Genomic DNA, 14382 nt, shown 5'->3' on the forward strand with positions numbered 1-14382 from the left:
TTTCTAGTTGGTTCTTTATCACAATATCGAGGGTCTCATTAGATTTCTTGAGAATCTCACTACATTTATCGGCGGTCTCACCAGTCTTTTCGAGGGCCTTACTAAGTTTATCGGCAGCTTTTAGACAGTTCTTGAGAGACCTTAAAAGTATGGTTTTGAGCTCTATATCTTCCATTTCTGACATTTGCATCCTGTTTCTTTGCCTCCACATTTTTTATCTTTTCTTGGTGCACCCCCTAGTGGTCTTTGTGTGCAGTCTTGTTGTAGTTAAGCCTTGATTGTTGTCGGCAATACCGGGGGTGATTTGACCTCCAGGCTAACTGGCTATGAGAGTCAACTGTGTCTGCAGTGGGAGAGCTTCTGTGCTGGATCTCTAGGGCGGTGCTAATCTAGCGTTTGCCTGAGGCTATCCAGCAAATGGCTCTGTGCAGGGCTTGGGCGGGGCGGGTCCTCGGGGGATCTACAGGGCGGGCTGGAGCGAGCAGTTATGGCTGCTCTCAGTTCCGTCCCTAGGGGCTCTGCCTCGCAGAGTCTCAGCAACTGCTGCAAACCTCGGAGAGAAAGCTGCCTTCGAGTTCTGACCAGAGCCAGACAGTCCCGCTTCTCCTGCTTGAGTCTGGGTCCCTAGAGATTCGCCCGGATCTGGAGCTCAGAGTCTGAAACTCCCTCCCGATTGAAAACAACAACCGCGCCCTCCACCGCCAGCCCGCTCTGCGCGCACTCCGAACCTGAGTATTTCACTTCAGCACTGCGCCTCCTCTGAGTCTGGGTATGATATTCTCTTTCCTCCTAGTTGTAGAATTTCCACTCAGCCAGCCTTCCTGTGGTTCTGGATGATGTCCGTTCCGTCTTTTAGGTGTACCCTTGAATTGGTTGTTCGAGGCAGCAATCTCCGGCGTTAACCTATGCCGCCATCTTGGTTTCTCTGAATTTAACTTTTATTAAGTACCTCCTACATGGTAGACATGTTTAGGACTTGTGTTCATTATTTCATTTAGTCATCATAGCAAACCTGGAGGAGCAGATGATGGAATAGGCTCTGTAGTGATTGGGCCCAGACAGCTATGCTCTAGCACAGTGGTTCTCAACCTTCCTAATGCCGCGACCCTTTAATACAGTTCCTCGTTGCGGTGACCCCCAATTTCATTGTTACAAATTGAACATAATTAAAGCATAGTGATTAATCACAAAAATAATATGTAATTATATATGTGTTTTCCGATGGTTTTAGGCCACTCCTGTGAAAGGGTCATTCGACCCCCAAAGGGGTCGCGACCCACAGGTTGAGAACCACTGCTAGCACATAGACCAGCTTGGTGCCATCCCCAAAACCCATGGTATTTCCATTACCCTCAGGTAAACAGCTAGAGCTAGAACTCTTAAAAAAACAAAGCCAAAACCACATTTGTTAAAAACAGAAAGCATAGCAGACTTTCAGATGTTCTTAGCCAGGACACTCTTGTTTTGTTTTGTTAATCCTCACCCAAGGATTTTTTTCCATTGTTTTTCAGAGAGAGTGGAAGGGAGAGACAGAGAGAGAGAAACATCGATTGAGGGAGACACTGATTGGTTGTCTCCCGCACATGCCCTGATTAGGGCTTGGGCTCGAACCTGCAACCTAAACACATGCCCTTGACTGGAATCAAACTGGCTACGGCAGCCATGATACTCTTCAAACCAAATTTCACCCCCACTTAAAGCGTGTAGCTGCTCTAATTAGACAGGACTGGGATTTGTTCTGAGCTTTCCCCCGTGTAGCCTCCGAGGTGCTTCTGAAGCTTCCTGGAACATGCTGCAGACACCATCCGCCACTGCAACCCAATTACTGTTTGGGTGTAAAAATGGGGGACAGATGTATGTAGAACTTGAGGCAATGCTTGGAATTGTCAACAAAGGATGGGGAGATGGGATGCGTGTTCCCCAGCAAATCCTGGATTTGTTTATGTATGTATTTATCCATGCCACTCCACACTCCCTAGTTCTTTCAGACCTCAACTCCACCCCACCCTGCTTGCTTCCATGTCTAGACCTAATTATCTAGATCTAATTTTTGTCATGTAATCTACCCAGCTTGAACTTGGTTGGTGACTGATGGATCATGGGCTTTTTCTGTGATGGAGCTGAACCAGTAATTTCAAAGCTTCAAAATGGGCCCAGAAGTCGTTATATCATGTCTTTTCCAAAGACAGTGGTGAACCAAACCACGGATCTATCAATTAGTCCTGTGACATAGCCCCTTTACACTCAATAGAAAACTTAGAAAATTTGGTTTCTAGTGAACATCTGCCCAATTTTTTATGTAAGTTGTGTTTTCTGTCAAATTAGTTTTAAAATATCAAGGGTCAAATTCTTTTTTTTTTTTTAACTTTTTTTTATTGCTTAAAATGTACAAAGAGTAGTACATTTGTCTCCTTTTTTCTTTCTTTCTTTTTTTTTTTTTTTTTTTTTGCCCCTTGACCTTCCCCCAGCCTCCCCTACCCCCCAGAGTCTTGTGTCCATTGGTTATTCTTATATGCATGCATACAAGTCCTTTGGTTTATCTCTTACCCCCTCAATCCTCCCCAGCCTTCCTGCTGTAGTTTGATAATCTGTTTAATTCTGCTCTGCCTCTGTATCTATTTTTGTTCATCAGTTTATAATGGTCTTTATTATCCATAAATGAGTGAGATCATGTGGTATTTTTCCTTCACTGACTGGCTTATTTCACTTAGCATAATGCTCTCCAGTTCCATCCATGCCATTGCAAATGGTAAGAGTTCCTTCTTTTTTACAGCAGCATAGTATTCCATCGTGTAGATGTACAACAGTTTTCTAATCCATTCATCTACTGATGGGCACTTAGGCTGTTTCCAGATCTTAGCTATGGTGAATTCTGCTATGAACATATGGGTGCATATATCCTTTCTGATTGGTGTTTCTGGTTTCTTGGAATATATTCCTAGGAGTGGGATCGATGGGTCAAATGGGAGTTCCATTTTTAACTTTTTGAGGAAACTCCATACTGTCTTCCATAGTGGCTGCACCAGTCTGCATTCCCACCAGCAGTGCACGAGTATTTTTTTTTTCTCCGCAAGGGTCAAATTCTTTTTTTTTTTTTTTTTAAATATATTTTATTGAGTTTTCACAGAGAGGAAGAGAGAGGGATAGAGAGTTAGAAACATCGATGAGAGAGAAACATCGATCAGCTGCCTCTTGCACACCTCCTACTGGGGATGTGCCTGCAACCAAGGTACATGCCCTTGGCCGGAATCGAACCTGGGACCTTTCAGTCTGCAGGCCGATGCTCTATCCACTGAGCCAAACCGGTCAGGGCGAGGGTCAAATTCTTAACACTTCTTAAAAAGTACAAACTGGAGCCAGACCTAGAAACTTAGGGGCAAATAGCTAAAGAGTTTAAATCAGGTAGGTTCAGGATAATGAAGTAATTAAGGCCAAGAGTGAAAAAAATGGCTCAGCTCACATGTTAGCAGCCAGTTTTTCTATTGATTGAGAAAGATATTTGCATATAGTGGAAATGGTATTGCTCTAAAATTCCCAGCACCAGCCATTTAAATTCCTACTCTTCCTTCACTTTTGAAACCATCTAAATTGGTGACACAAAGAAGAAAGGGCACTTTGAGAGCTTCTGAAAGAGCATGAATTGGTTGCTATGCCCCACCTCTCAAGAGCTTGTGATGGCAACCTGGCTACCCCTGGCTGTGTGATTGGGCAACTGACAGCTGGTTTACAGTGAGGACTACTACTCCCCACCCCCCATCCCAAATTCTGTTCAAACTCTCTGGTATTGAGCCATATGGCCTTGGGTAAGTCAACTTCTCTGGGCCTCAATTTTCTCATCTATAAAATGAGGATATGGAATTAGGCCCTTGATTTTATTTTTAAAACTAGAGGCCCAGTGCATGAAATTCGTGCACTTGGGTGTGTGTGTCCCTCAGCCCAGCCTGCACCCTCTCCAATCTGGGACACCTCAGGGGATGTCTGGCAGTCGGACATCCCTCTCACAATTCAGGACTGCTGGCTCCCAACTGCTTGCCTGCCTGATCACCCCCTAGCCACTCCCCTGCCAGCCCGATCACCCCCTAACCACTCCTCTGCTGGCCCGATCGCCCCCAACTGCCCTCCCCTGCCGGCCATCTTGTGGCGGCCATCTTGTGACACACATGGGGGTGGCCATCTTGTGACGACGTGGGGGCAGCCATCTTGTGGTGGCCATTTTTGTGATGACATGGGGCGGCCATCTTGTGATGATGTGGGGGCGGCCATGTGATAACAGGCCGGCCATCTTGTGATGGCATGAGGGCGTGACGGTCACTTAGGCTTTTGTTAGTATAGATGTTATAAACAGGAAAGGAAGGAAGGAAAGAAAAGAAAGGAAGGGAGGAAGGGAGAGAGGGAAGGAGGGAGGAAGGGAGGAAGGAAGGAAGGAAGGAAGGAAGGAAGGAAGGAAGGAAGGAAGGAAGGAGGAAAGGGAGGGAGGAAGGAAGAAAGGGAGGGAGGAAGAGAGAGAAAGGAGAGAAAGAAAATCAAGAGCATGTGTGTACGGGGAGTACTTGGCCCATAATCTGCCACTTGTGGCTTCTTACATGAAAATCCCATTAGAAATTATCTCAAACTGTGATCTGATCCAGCTTTAGGCAAGATTGTTTTTCTCCTTTTGGAAAAGCTGCGCTCAACCATTTGGGAGTCTGCATTCCTGCTTTTTATCCTCTTAGTGTTCTTTTTCTTTAATCCTCATCTGAGGATATTTTTTCCATTGATTTTTAGAGAGAGTAGAAGCGAGAGAGGAGGGGAAGGGGGAGAGAGAGAGAAACATTGACATGAGAGAGACACATCCATTGGTTGCCTCTGACTGGGCCTGGGGATCGAACCTGAAACCGAGGTATATGCCTTTGATCGGGAATTGAACCTGAGACCCTTCGATCTGCAAGCCAATGCTCTAACCACTGCACAACTGGTCAGGGCTGGGTGTTCATTGTTGTTGATGTTCATTTCTTCTCAGTGATTGTTTTACTGCATCTTTAAATTGAAAATAGACATTTTATTTTGTTTGTGTAAGATACAATTTCAAAATGCAAGTCATAATATGTAGATACTAGAGGCCTGGTACATAGGATTCGTGCACTGGTGGGGGGCGTGGCCTGTGGGGATCAGCCCGCTGTGGGAGCACTGCTCCTCCAGTCAGCTGAGTGGCCGTGGACCACCCTCTGAGCGGCTGCTCCCTGGTCCAGCATCTTCTGTGGAGCTGGAGCACTCGCCTCTCCAGGGAACCCGGTCGGGGCACTAAGAGTTGGCAGAGTAGGCCTGTCCCACAGCAGCCACGAACCCACCTCCCAGCCTCCCAGATCAGCTCTGTGAGCCCGGCGGCAGCGGCAGCAGTGGTGGTGCTGCACAGCCTGCAGGCATCCGGAGGAGGTGGCAGGGAGCAAGGAGGAGGAGCCTGGGGCGAGGAGGTGACAATGACAGCCCGGGTTCCTGCCCATCAGCCCGGGGTTCGCAGCAGGAGCAGCCTGTCATCCCGATCAGCCTAGCAGCGCTCCCACTGTCATAGCACACTGACCACCACGGGGCAGCTCCTGCGTTGAGCATCTGCCTCCTGGTGGTCAGTGCACGTCATAGCAACCGGTTGTTCTGGCCATTCCGCCATTTGGTCACTGGGCTTTTATTATATCCTATCTAATAAAAGGGTAATATGCAAATTAACCATCACTCCATCATAAAAGATGGCAGCACCCATAGCCACAAGATGGCAGCGCCCAGTCCTCTCAGCCCCGCCGGAGTCCCCCAGTCCTGGTGGGGGGCAGCCGCTGAGAGCGGGCAGCATGAGTGGCCTGGCAGAATGTTTGCTTCGTCGCCATGGTGATGAGGCAGGTGTTCCACACCCGGCCGCAGATGGGCCTCTGGCCAGGCTGGGGCATGAAATACTTGCGTCATCACCCTGGTGATAAGGCAAGTGTTCCGCGCCCAGCCGCAGATGGGCTCCTGTCAGCACTCACTCAATTTACATGAGTGAGTGCTGACAGGAGCATGTCATCCCTGTGACTTACTCATTTTAATTGGAGGGAAAGAGGTATGTAAGCTAGCAGTGCTGGAGGCCCAAGAAGAGGCACAGAACTCCACTTGGGGAAATCCGAAAGACACGGCTCATGGAGGCACAGCCACTCTGGGCACTTCACAAATGAATGGGTGTTTTCTTCCCGTTCCTGCTACACCGAGCATGCAAATGCCAGAACCAAGACTGCATAACACAGATAAAACAGGTGGGCCTCTGGGCCGCGGATGGGCCTCTGGGCCACGGAGAGCCTCTGGGAAGCAGGTGCGGAGTGGCCAGGCCCCGCAGAGAGCTATTGGCGCATGGATTTGTGTACAAGGCTACTAGTAGGATAATAAACAAAGTATAAATATACATGTATATATATGGAAAATGTCACTGAATTCAGTTTTCTTTCTGAATCCTTAAATTAAGAGAATTCACTGAGCACAATATCTCTTTGCTCCCTTTCAGTGTAAGCAGAGCACCTAACTGGAGAGAGTTTTAGGAGCTGAAATGATAATGTCATCCTTATAGACACCTCTCAAGCCAGGAGGAGCCTACTAAATTCACTTAGAGTCTCAGATATATTTCTTTTCTTTGTAAACTGCCAGTCAGGAGGAGGGATGGAAGAATCAAGCTGATAAGTTATCCTGAGTAAATATCATAATGAAATAAAAGCTCTGATAGGAAGACCTGAGGCCTTCAATGGCTGGGACTCTGGGAACTTGGCCCCATATCTGAGGCAGGGCAGGCATCGAGCTTCCATCCTAAGCCTGGAGAACCTACTCATGCAGACAGTGCCGAGGGTGGGCACATCTTGGTGGCTTCTCCCTGGTGTCCAACTCCTTGAGTCTTTTCTAGGTCCCCTCTGGCCAGAGCAGAGGTGGTGCCTTCGCTGTAGCCCTTGCTGGCCCGGTTTTCCCTTGGAGTTTCCTAGACTGTGTGGTAGTTTTCTGTATCCTCCTCTCTGCCATTGTTTCCTCCAGTCATTGGGATATCTTCCATATTTTCCACTTGATCACTGGGTGTCTGGGAAGTTTGCCTGTAAAGCAAATAATTCACAGGTTTTGAAAAGATAGCATTGCCCTCAGATTGAGTAAACAGTCCCTACTGAACACTCAGATCGAGAAAACTTCACTCGCAGATACTATTTAAATCCTATTTTTAGGGTTTTCGGTATTTTTAATCCCGTTATCCACCAAAGATTTCCAAATGCTATTGGAGCAGCTTCCCCCATACCTTGCCGACCCTCTGCTGAAAACTGGTAGTTCAAATGCCAAGAACAAGAGAAGGAGAGAGTAACTAGGAGTTCCGCTAAGCCAGATGTGATAATCCTGATAAAAGTGATATAATATTTATAAAGCTTTTAAAACAGTTCTTGGCACTTAGTGTTAAGTGTTGACCCAGGAACTAGGAGGTCATGGGTTCGATTCCTGGTCAGGGCACATGCCTGGGTTGTGGGCTCGACCCACAGTAGTGGTATGTGCAGGAGGCCAGTCGATCAATGTGTCTTTCTATCTCTCTCCCTCTAAAAATCAATAAAAACATTTTAAAAAGTAAACAAATATATTGATCAGTTCCTGAGTAATCAAGGGGTGGGGGTGGGGTGGGGGGGAAGAACACCTTAATTTCATGTTTCTTTGTTAAACAATGTGATTTTTAGGCCATGAATGTCTGAGTCAGCAATTTCTTCCATGCATTATTTAACCCACCTTCTGAGGATAAGGTCATTTAGGACATTTTAAAATAAGCACATTGAGCTCTTGGAGGTTTACCAATTCTTAAAGAGGTGATTATGAATATTTCTTTAACATAGTCTGTGAATATTGATATTTTCTTCTTATGAGCATATTTATTGGCCATATATACCACATTTTCAAATACTTTTAAAGAATATAATTTAATGTATTATTCTTTTAAAAGATTGTGTATGTATTCTTTTTAAACATAGTCGCCTAGCCAACATGGCTCAGTGGTTGAGCATCTCAACCTGGGAACCAGGAGGTCATGGTTCTATTCCTAGTCGGGGCATATGCCCAGGTTGTGGGCTTGATTACCAGTGTAGGGCATGCAGGAGGCAGCCAATGATTCTCTATCATCATCATTGATGTTTCTATCTCTCCCTCTCCCTTCCCCTCTGAAATCAATAAAAATATATTTTAAAAATACATAGTCAATGATTATAGTCATTATAATCTCTTAAGAATGTAACTCCAAATATAGCATTTTATATGGAAATTATTATTATATTTTAAAAATCCTTTTAAAATACATTGTGCCAACATTTTAACATTTTTTTATTTTTTTTGATAAGTTTTTAAGTAATATAGCAATCTTAGTTAATCTCTAAACTATTTATGAGGTTTATGGCATTTCTTGTTGGTTGAGATGGTATTAACAGCTTTTGAAGATTTATGTACATTTTTAGATGATGTTTTCATTTTGGCTTTACAGTAGTATTTCATGAAATGTTCATTTTTTCGAAGTTAGGCTCAAAGGGCAGTATAGTCTTTATATTGATATGATATTTACAAAAGAACAATTTTTACTAGTAACTAAAAGTTTATTTTCAACAAATTATGTCCATTGATTGTATAAAGCTGAGAAAGGATCCAGAGCAACTACATCAATATGGAATGCTGAAATATTGCTTACTAATTGGTAGAAGTATAAAGTTAAGACTAGCCCTGGCCGGTTTGGCTCAGTGGATAGAGCATCGGCCTGCAGATTGAAGGGTCCCAGGTTTTATTCCAATCAAGGGCACATGCCTAAGTTGCAGGTTTGATCCCCAGTAGTGGGTGTGCAGGAGGCAGCCAATCCATGATTCTCTCTCATCAGTGATGTTTCTATCTCTCTCTTCTCCCTCTCTGAAATCAATAAAAATATATTTAAAAAAAAGAAAAAGAAAAATTCATTTTAAAAAGTTTAAGGAGAATTTAAAAAATAAAATAAAATAAAGGCTAATGTGTCATTTGAAGCTTTAACAAAAAAATGATAAAAATGCCTGAAGATTAGAAAAATAATAAGGTTTGAAATTTCAGCAAGTGGCAGAAACAATTTTGTCACAAATGCTGAAATGTAGAATTTCAATGATCAGAAATACAAAAGTAAGACTGACATTAATGAGTGTATTTATAAAAAAGTATATCCATATGTAATGAGTGCATTGAAGAAGAATATATTCATGCCTATATGATAAGAGGTGATACAAATTGCCTATCAAATTGGTTAGTTGGCACATACTTTCTTTCTGAATTAACTCTTGGTAAAATGGGCCCTGTGTCATCATGTCTCGCTGCCCCACTTCTGACGAGTGGCCTGCCTAGGAAAGTAAATGGCTTTCTAAGACTGGCTCAATGTGACTGCTCAACTGCGACACTGTTGTGTGTTTTTTTAAATCCTCACCTGAGGATATGTTTTAGAGAGAGGCAGGGAGAGAGAGAAACATCAGTGTGAGAGGGAAACATTGACCGGTTGCTTTCCATATGGATCGCATACTGAAACTTGGGTATGTGCCTTTCCTGGGAATCGAAACACCCTTCTTTTGGTATATGAGACGATGCTCCAACCAACTGAGCTACCAGCCAGGGCCGACGCTCCTTTTGGCCAACGTAAAAGCAGGGTGAGAGTGAGAGCCTGTGTCTCTAGTCAGGAAAGGGATTCTTCACTGTGAAGGCAGGCCCAGGGTCATAATAATGAACTCTTTTCTCGGAGAAAAGGAAGAATCTTGTCCAGTGTGATTCCCTTGTGCCACTCACCTTGATTTTTTATGGTAACATACCAGAAGTAATACCACACATGCTCCACAAAGCACAGTGACAGGTGTGGCGATGGTTGCCACTGTAAAAGAAGAGAACTAAGCTGGCATCATGCTAAAAGTCCAGGTAGCAGATTCATTTTTTTCCCTTTTCATTTAATTTATCGGGGTGACACTGGTTAATAAAATTATACAGGTTTCAGGTGCATAGTTCTACAACTCATCATCTGTACAATGTGTTGTGTGTTCAGCACCCCAAGTCAAGTCTCCATCCATCACCATTTACCCCCTATAAGGTTAATTTCTACGAATCTGAAAATTCTTTACAGTTTACATTCCCGCAGAGAGATACAAACGCCTTCCCAGACAGCTTACTGTTATTAACATTTCTTAAGGTTCCATGCAATTCAATCTATTCTATCTCTGGGCAAAAACTACATTCCTTTCCCACCAACACTGCCAGTTCAAACTGTCCAGTTCATGTTATCCCATGTCCCGTGCTCCTAATCCTTGTCCTTCCTGAGCAGAGTGAGTGATGGGCAGGGATGGGAGTAAGTCAGGAGGGGAAAGTAAGCACTTCGTGAGAAGAAATGCTTGCTGCTAAATCCAAAGTGAAGAAAGTAGACATGGTAAGGGTCCTCCTCAGTTGTCCTCTGGCACAACCTCCCCCTTTTCTGCAGCTTCGCAGAATCCTGATTTAGAAATGATAGCTTGCAGTGCCATTTTTCTTCCAATTCCATTAGCATTATTTGCTACTTTTTTTATGACAGAGGAAGAGTGGTAAAGAGAAAGAAGAGGTGTGATAAGAGAGATCTTACAGGTAAGAGGAGAATAAAGTAATGCTTAGGAAAAGGAAAAAACTGTTGACGGAGTTGAAAGGAACAGCATGGATGGTGGGAGGATTTGAGGGTGGAAGGCCAGCAGCCACAACAGCATTTGCGATTTATTAGACAGGAACAGTGGGATCCTCGTGTGGAAGCAAAAGGGCAGGTGAACATAACTATTTTTAAAACACTGAGTCAATAATACACTCCAAGCAGATTTTGCCAGTTTGCCTTAATATTATGAAATGTCCCTGCAAAAATCACCCGGCTGCCCCACTTGCAAGATGACAACCCTGAGCATCTGGAGAGACAGTTGTCTCACTGTGGACCATGAGTCAATTAGTCTCCGAGACCATGAAACTTTTCAGACCTGTCCCTGTACAACCAACACACAACCTTGTAGGCAAGGGTAAATCCCCAGGGCTTGGCATTTAAAATCCAACCCTATTGAAATGCAGGTTAAATATATGGATATGGGAAACACCCAGATTCTCTGCTTTGTAGGAGTGAATGTAAATGGGTACAGTTTTTCTCAAAGGTACTTGGCAACATAACAAAAGCTCTAGAGAAGACCATATAAGTTAACTCTCCAGTTCTACTTCTAGGACTCATTCTAAGGAAATGGGAAAGTATATGTAGGAATATTCACTGAAGTACTGTGTAAAATAATTTTTAAAATGTTCATCTAAATATCTTATCAGTAGAAAATTAGTTAAAATGTGTTAATACTCATCCAATGGAATATTATTCAGCTTTTAAAAATTATGAAATGGCCCAGCTGGTGTAGTTTGACCTATGAACCTATGAGCTTTGATCTATGAATTATACGGTCACAGTTTGATTCCGTCAGGGCACATGCCCTGGTTGCTGGTTTGATCCCCAGTAGGGAGCATGCAGGAGGCAGCTAATCAATGATTTTCTCTCATCATTGATGTTTCTGTTTCTCTCTCTCCCTCTCCCTTCCTCTCTGAAATCAATAGAAATATATTTTAAAAATTGTGAAATTAATCTATATTAACATGAAAAGATGTCTGTCTATAATAATAAAAGTGTAATATTCTAATTAGACCAGACAGCCAAATGACCTCTGGATGTCCTTCTTGATGAAGCCGGGGCTGCGAGGGCCAAGCCCCTTCCCTGAGTTTTGTGCATTGGGCCTCTAGTGATATCATAAGTGTAAAAAGGTGGTTGAAATAAAAATGAACCAAAAGAAATCCAGTAAGCCATGTGTGTGTCATATGCAAAACAAAAATCTTGAAGAATATCTATCAAAGTATTAAATAATGGTGGGATTATAATCTTTATGTTCTTTAAAAAATTTCCTCCTGATATTTTTGCAATGATGCTATAATCAGAAGAAACAATAAAGTGAAAAAACAAAACTAATCGCAGTAGGAAAAAGCATAGAAAAGTTGTTCTAAAAGAAGTAACAACAAACTTGGAAAACTAGTGAAAGTTCTTTTGACTTTTTAAACAACATTACTCATCAGTATGACTAAAAATCAGGAGTCTTTTATTAGAGATATTGTAGCTGATAATAAACTATTTCTTCGAGTTAACTAATCAGTTTGGCATGCATTTACTGTTCATGGAGAGATTTATTGGAAAAGGCAAGTTGATATAAACAGTAAGTATTTCACAATGCTTCTTCCTGTTTATTTGTAATGAGAATATAAACTACAGACTCAAACTCAAGGGAGAAGAGGGCTCCTGAGCCAATGATACAACAAAGCAATTTGAACTCAGTGACTTAAAACCAAACCCTTGACCTCTTCCTCAGTTATATACAGACATATTTAGTAAAGAAATTGAAACCAGAATTACTACAACAATGGACTAAGATATCAACTGCCAAAGTCCTCCACCCTTTTGTGTTTACGTGCATGGATTATAGGAAAAGGAAGTGAAAGAGATTTCATGAGGTAGAGGAGGATTAGAATCTGGGAGAGAGAGGAGAAAAGGTGGATTATTGCACAGGAGGCCAGAAAGGCTAATAACTGCCTGCCTAGCATTCAACCTACCATTCAACATGCATGTTGGGTCTGGGGCACAGAAGGTAGCCTAGGCAGCCAGGGGCCACTGTTGGATGTGGATGATGAAATGTCCTCTGTGAACATACAGGGAATCGCCATTCCTTAGCAGTACCTGCAAACTAGGTCAGTCAGGGAGTAGTACGTATTTCTGTCACTGTGCCCAGAGTCCTTGTGTGTCTGCATTTGATGAGGGCAATTTTGAAGTAAGAATGTCAGTTCTGGGCAGTTTTCCTAAGTTTTTTTTCTTCTTCTATTAGTATCTGTTACTTTACTAAGCACATTCCAAGTGTTGGGTTCAGAGTAGATAATCAATACTTACTTGACTGAATTAAATAATTACCATCCCATAAGTTGAAATACATTTAAAGTGCCATTTGCTTTTTAATGAGAAATCTGCATTTCATTGCAGGTTAGTACCAGACCTGCCACAAAATAGAACCTCCATTTCTATTGATTGAATAGATGAACGTTACAAAGGTAGCTTCTGTTAAAGGCTGAGTATATGGACTGTAGCAAACTTATTTCAGATGTGGCAGCAAAAGGAACTCCTCACTCCTAGTGTACTAAATGAAGATGGCCATGTAAACACACTCATAGATGACGTTTTGACCTTTTATTTTACAACTAGAGGCCTGGTGCACAAAATTTGGGGGGAGAGGGTGGCCCTCAGCCCAGCCTGAACCCTCTTCAATCTGGGACCCCTTGGGGGATGTCCGACTTCCAGTTTAGGCCCGATCCCTCTCACAATACGGGACTGCTGGCTTCCAACTGCTCACCTGCCTGCCTGCCTGATTGCCCCTAACCACTTCTGCTTGCCAGCCTGATCACCCCAACCACCCCCCTGCCAGCTTGATCGATGCCTAACTGCTCCCCTGCTGGCCCAATCACTCCCAACTGCCCTCCCCTGCCGGCCATCTTATGGCTGTGGGTGCTGCCATCTTTGAGGGCGGGCAGTCAATTAGCATATTCCCTCCTTATTGGCTGTGGGTGCCACCATCTTTGTGATGGTGTGAGGGTCAATTAGCATATTCTCTCTTTATTAGATAGGATTGAGACGCTTCAAGAATAGCTTAGTCAAGTATCAGAGACCAGATACTGGAAAAATTGAGTAAAGTTATTGATAAAAAGGGCTGCCAAGTGAGGCAGTAGATATTTGAGACAATGAGATGATAAGCAACACTTCCTGAATATTTATTTAGATGTTAAAGCCCTCAAATTTACTTAATAGTTGCTCATTCATTCACTACTTATTCATTCAATATTTCTGTTGGACTAAAGAAAGTAACTTTAAAAGTTGTGATATCTTTTATAACCTTATTTAAAAAATAAATGATATTGGTAGTATCAATGGGTTGATTAAAACATTATGTTAACATTTACTGAGCAACCACTATAGTATAAAGTATCATTTTAATATATTTTTTTACAAAGATGAGCTCAACTGATTGCTTATTCATGTGGAAATAGCAACAGCCACTGATGCCCAGGGAACCAGCGAGTACCTCTGTCACTGATACCTGGCCTGGGCATACTCTTAGGTCTTAGGTGGCTGCGATTGTATGAGACATACTTTGAAGGCATTATAACTAAGTCTTTTTAGAAAGTTAGCATGATTTTCATTTTAGCATAGACCTTTTTAGCGGATGAAACTCAAGTAATACATAATGAAATATAGCTAGTTTTCATCTCCTTGATGAAATTACTTACTTTCTTATAGTTTTAATATGTCTGTCTTTT

At 42.9% G+C, this 14382-nt stretch overlaps 1 protein-coding gene across 3 annotated transcripts in view; it reads right to left on the reverse strand.

Annotated features, from left to right (window-relative positions):
• Nucleotides 1–5646: 5646 nt before the first annotated feature.
• Nucleotides 5647–14382, reverse strand: part of IL15RA (interleukin 15 receptor subunit alpha) — a gene marked incomplete at its 5' end in the record, with an annotated part of 33451 nt that continues 24715 nt past the window's right edge. For all 3 annotated transcript variants that reach the window (XM_081091089.1, XM_081091090.1, XM_081091088.1), the window contains 2 exons: nucleotides 5647–7073; nucleotides 9790–9871. In XM_081091089.1, coding sequence (XP_080947215.1) covers nucleotides 6965–7073; nucleotides 9790–9871 — 191 coding nt within the window. In that variant the 3' untranslated portion in view covers nucleotides 5647–6964. The remainder of the gene's footprint in view (nucleotides 7074–9789; nucleotides 9872–14382) is intronic.

This window comes from Myotis nattereri, assembly GCF_964212035.1.
Source record: "Myotis nattereri genome assembly, chromosome: 1".
Taxonomy (NCBI): domain Eukaryota; kingdom Metazoa; phylum Chordata; class Mammalia; order Chiroptera; family Vespertilionidae; genus Myotis; species Myotis nattereri.